At 44.2% G+C, this 4,626-nt stretch overlaps 1 protein-coding gene across 4 annotated transcripts in view; it reads right to left on the bottom strand.

Annotated features, from left to right (window-relative positions):
* Positions 1–4,626, bottom strand: part of Oit3 (oncoprotein induced transcript 3) — a 29,532-nt gene that overhangs the window by 7,755 nt on the left and 17,151 nt on the right. For 3 of the 4 annotated variants that reach the window (XM_004624376.2, XM_023719171.1, XM_023719175.1), the window contains exons 5-6: positions 2,402–2,524; positions 989–1,149 (exon numbers count right to left, since the gene is read on the bottom strand). In XM_004624376.2, the coding sequence (XP_004624433.1) occupies positions 989–1,149; positions 2,402–2,524 (284 nt within the window). The remainder of the gene's footprint in view (positions 1–988; positions 1,150–2,401; positions 2,525–4,626) is intronic. The other variant, XM_023719163.1, reaches the window with a different exon arrangement.

Genomic DNA, 4,626 nt, shown 5'->3' with positions numbered 1-4,626 from the left:
TTTTTTAATGCCCTCCTCTGTTAGCAAGCCACCCTGACTGTTAAAGAGTTTTATGTTCTCCTCCGCCCCTGCGCACATGCCTTCGGAGCATTGCTCATAAAACCTCATCTCTGCAGAATCAACAAATTCTAGCCCTGGTGTTTCAGAGGCGGACAGCGTCCAGGAGATTTTGCGCAGGAGTCCTAGACCTCCTTAACCCCCTGTGGTAGCGCTCCATGCTGTCCTCACCCACACCCGCGGCTGAGCGCTCGTGTGCACGCCGGCGTCTTGCCCTCGCTGTCTCCAGCCCCGGCTGCTCTGCTGTGCGCCAGCACTGCAGGGACTTTCCGCGGAGCAGCCAGGGCAACAGTGCGCAGAAGGTCAAAGGCCTTTGCTTTTCCTCGCTCCTAGTGTAAGTCACACACCTACTTGCGCCCCATTGCAAGTCCCATGTGTCTCCTGCTGGACTCCAAGAGGCCCTGTCACCATCATCCCCGTTGCCTTTTACCTACAGACATCTCAGGACCGCTGTGTGCACTGCCCACAGACAGGAGTCTCTGTTCATCTTCCCCTCCCACTGCAGCACAGGGCTGTGTGCAGGTTGTGGATGAAAGGAAAATTCTTTGACCTCAGCCTGGTTCAATACTGGAACTTACTTACTACATCCCCAATAAACCATCATCTCATTCACTTTCTTCAAATAAAGAACTGGTGAGAGTGGAAGTGGCCCATGTGCTGATAGCCCTGGTGCTGGTTGGGGCAGGGACATGTCTGAGCACCTGGGAGAGGTGCCTGGCTGGGGACAGAGTGGCAGAACGCCTCCTTGAAGTGCAGCACCAAGGCAGATGCTCAGGGACACAGTTGTTAAATGAGTGACATCAGACGTAAGCTCAGTTCTTTTATGTTAAAATATCCTATCTATGACACAAACCACACTCTGGCTCTCTGCCAAGATCTCCCAAGTGACTGGGTTTTGGTCATTCCCCAAGGATCTCCGGGAGGGACCTACATTGACCACAGTGCCACACGTCTTGAGGGAGAAGAGGATGTTGACATGGGTGCCGTTGGACACGCCTCGGCAGGAGGTGTTTGTCAGGAAGAGCTCCAAGCCACCAACCAGCTCCCTGGGGACACTCACTTCAATGGCATTTGACTTGCACACCACAGGGACTGCAGGAGAGGGGCTACTGTTAGAACTGAAAACTGGGTGGGGAGGAAGAGCGAGGATGACTTATTGGGGAAACAAAATGTCTGTCACACAGCCTGCACTTTCTGTTGTACCTTTCAGGGATCAGTGGTACCCAAAACAAATTGGTGAGTAAAACCAGGATTCCTAACTCCCATGATTGTGGTCAAAGAATGCCCCTCAAACACATTCCCTGAAACAGGAAATACTGTGTTCAAGTTGCAGTTCAACACACATTTGTTTACAAGGGAGGCTAGCATAACTTCAAGGAATGAAACACCTGGAGGATTAATTTTTAGCACCAGTGCAATTTATTGGCAGTTACAAAAAAAAGCATGCTTTGATATTGGTTTAAATGACATAATGGTGCTGCCTTGATTTTACTGTTAATTACGGCCCCATAAAGCACAGGTAATAAGCAGTGTTACTGCAGCTGGGGAAGGCATCCAATTGTCCTTGCACTGCTCCGTAAACCATAAACTCTGACTATAAAATCCACTTTAACTTAATATAAAAAGATTGTTTTTCCCTCATATTCCCATGTTCATGTTTCCAGACTGCAAATATCCCCAAAGGAATACTAGTAGGTGCAATATGGGTAGCCACATCACAACAAAGGAATATGTGACAAATGAGAAATAAGTGCTTGTTAATATATTTGCTGGGTGAGTGAATTAATATTCTGGGTACTGAGAACTGGATTTCTAGAAAATAGTTCTCAGGAGCTGGCAGATGGGAGAAGAATCCATTCCTCTTAGGGCCGGCCAGATAGCTCATCAGACTAAAGCACCTGCTTAGGCAGACACGGGGCCAGGGTTCGATCCCGGGGCCCTGCCCCCGGGTGTGCTGAGACACAATGCACCTGTAATCCCCGTGCTTGGAAGGCTGAAAATATGAAGATCACTACAAGTCCGATCTGTGTAGTGAGACCCTGTACCCAATACATAAAGAAAAGAGAATCACATCAAATCTTATGCTTCAAATGGAAGATGAGTCATACTGTGAGCCACAAGAACCCAAGAAAAATCAAAGGTAAACAGTAAAGGAAGGTGAGCTCTTGGCAATCATTTTTCTTAGAGAACTCGGACTGATTCTCAAGTGATGGCCCGGGGACACATATGGCTCAAAGGTTGTCCTGAAAAATGAAAATCTGATATGCTTGGCGGGTGGTGGCAAGGGATGCAGGGCAGGAGGAAGCATAAAGGAGAGCAGAGGTGAAGCCCTTCCATGTTCTACCTTGGCAAGTGTGGTTGTCATCAGCTAGCACCAAGCCACGGGGACACTCACACTGGTAGCCCTTCTCCGACCCAAGGCAAGAGTGGCTGCAGCCACCATTGTTATTGTGGCATCCTTCAATGTCTGCAGGAGAAATTAACAGAAAAGGGAATCATCTCGTGCCCCTCTTCCCCTTGGGATCCAGCCACTTATTATCAGGGTTTATACTTGACTCACAGCAATACCCTTGCCGTCCAACCCAGTAACCAAGGTATGTGCCCAAATGCACAAGTGTTGGCTGAATGTTGTAGCTACAAAGAGTAAGCTTCCAGTGTCCACAGCTCTATCCACTTAAGCTGCCCAGACATTTTGCAGAAGGTCCTTTGGTTTTGCCTGATGTTTTTTCTTAACTGGGGTTATGGTTCCCCCCCACCCAGGAGTAAGACCCAAAAGTCATGTTCTAATTGCTGTAACATTTAATGCACCCAATTATTGATGAAAAGGCACCGATAGTGTATAAATTCAAGTGGATCAGCTGGGCGCACCAGAGTAGCAGCTAGTTGGCTGGATCACAGGCTCTCTGCTGAGTCACAAGGATCAAGAGCTGTGGGGATAAAAGGCCTTAGACTGACAGCACATTATAAAACCAAAGGCCTTCGGCAGTGGTGGCGAACCTATGGCTTGGGTGTTATTTTTCTTTTAAGATAAAAGATGTTGATGTATGAGTTCTTTTTTTCTAATCTAAAACCTCAGTAATCAGATTTAATTGCAGGTTGGCACTTTGTGATAAGTAAGTGGGTTTTGGGTCGAAGTTTGGGTGCTGGGCTCTAAAAGGTTCGCCTTCACTGGCGTAGGAGCTGGGGGTAGCTCTGTGTAGTGCAGTTGCCTAGCATGCTCGACACCTAGAATTCAATCCCTATAAGGGGGATAAAAGTATCAAACAATACACTGAAAATCCATTCAATCAACTCTTGGTGATAAGTTTCTTATGAAATTTTTTCCTATGAGTTTTAAAAAGTTTTGTCTTTTTAGTGTTTACATTTTCAAAACATATTCTCAGTGGAGAAAAAGAAAAATATTCAACTAAAAATTGAAGAAACTATCACATGACTGAGCTTAGCAGAAGAAAACCTGGAGGTCCTGGGCACTGTCTTCTAGTCCAGGCGTTGTCAAATTCTCCCCTGCTACCCTTTGCTTCCCACAGTTTTATTGGCACACAGCTTGTCCATGTGTTCACCTGTTTCTGGGGCTGTTTCTCACCGTGTGGGCAGAGATAAATACTTTTACTGATTCTGTATGGCCCACAGAATCGAAATATTTACTCTCTGGACTTTCCAGACATTTGCTGGCCCCTGTTCTATATTATACTTGGGAGGAAATATTTCAAATTATCTGAGATACTTAGGGAAGCACGTAAGCTGATTCTCAGGTATGGATATAACCATCAGTTCAATGATAGCAAAAAAAAAAAAAAAAAAAAAAAGAAAGAAAGAAAGAAAGAAAGAAAAAAGAAAAGGAAACTAATCATTTAGAACATCAATAAATTAACTTTGGATAAATAATTGTGAAACATATACAGAATAAATTGGCAATAAATTAATCTTTACAAAACTTGAAGTATATTTAGCCTATCACTGATTATGGGTTTTAGAAATGGGTGAAATTATATGTGACAGTGTGGAAGAAAGCATAAATATGCTGTAAGATGTTATAATTAATAGGAAATTTGTTTTCTGAAAGATGACCTCTTTTCGGTGCTCGTGCTGGGAATCAAAGCCAGGGCCTCAGACATGCTAGATACGTGCTCTACCACTAAGCTACCCCTCTGGCTCCCAAAACTAGCTTTCTTAAGCCATCGTGTTTCTCTGAATTCTAATGATTCTAATTTTTGTAAGATGAAGGAATCACCTTAAATATTCACTCAGAATGTTTCTAGGTCAAAACATGCAGGCAGTGAAAAACTTAAAAATCTAAATTGCTTTAAAGGATTTAAGTCTTCAGGAGGATGTACCAAAACATGTAACATGGCCATCTATGGTAAGGGGGGTTGTGGGGCATTTCAATTATCTTCCTTTTACTCTGCTGTATTTTTTCCTATGGTTTTATAATAAAATTACTTAAAAATTACAAAGCTATTTTTTTATTTCAAAAAACCTTTTATCTATTTATTTGGTACCTCACTACATAGCTCAGACTCATTGTGATTTTCCTGTCTCAGTGCTCCCCAGCCCTGGGATTACAGGCGG

Source organism: Octodon degus, unplaced genomic scaffold, assembly GCF_000260255.1.
Source record: "Octodon degus isolate 3935 unplaced genomic scaffold, OctDeg1.0 scaffold00005, whole genome shotgun sequence".
Taxonomy (NCBI): Eukaryota; Metazoa; Chordata; class Mammalia; order Rodentia; family Octodontidae; genus Octodon; species Octodon degus.
Note: the sequence above shows the minus strand (reverse complement) of the source record. Positions and strands in the feature narration are given on the sequence as shown.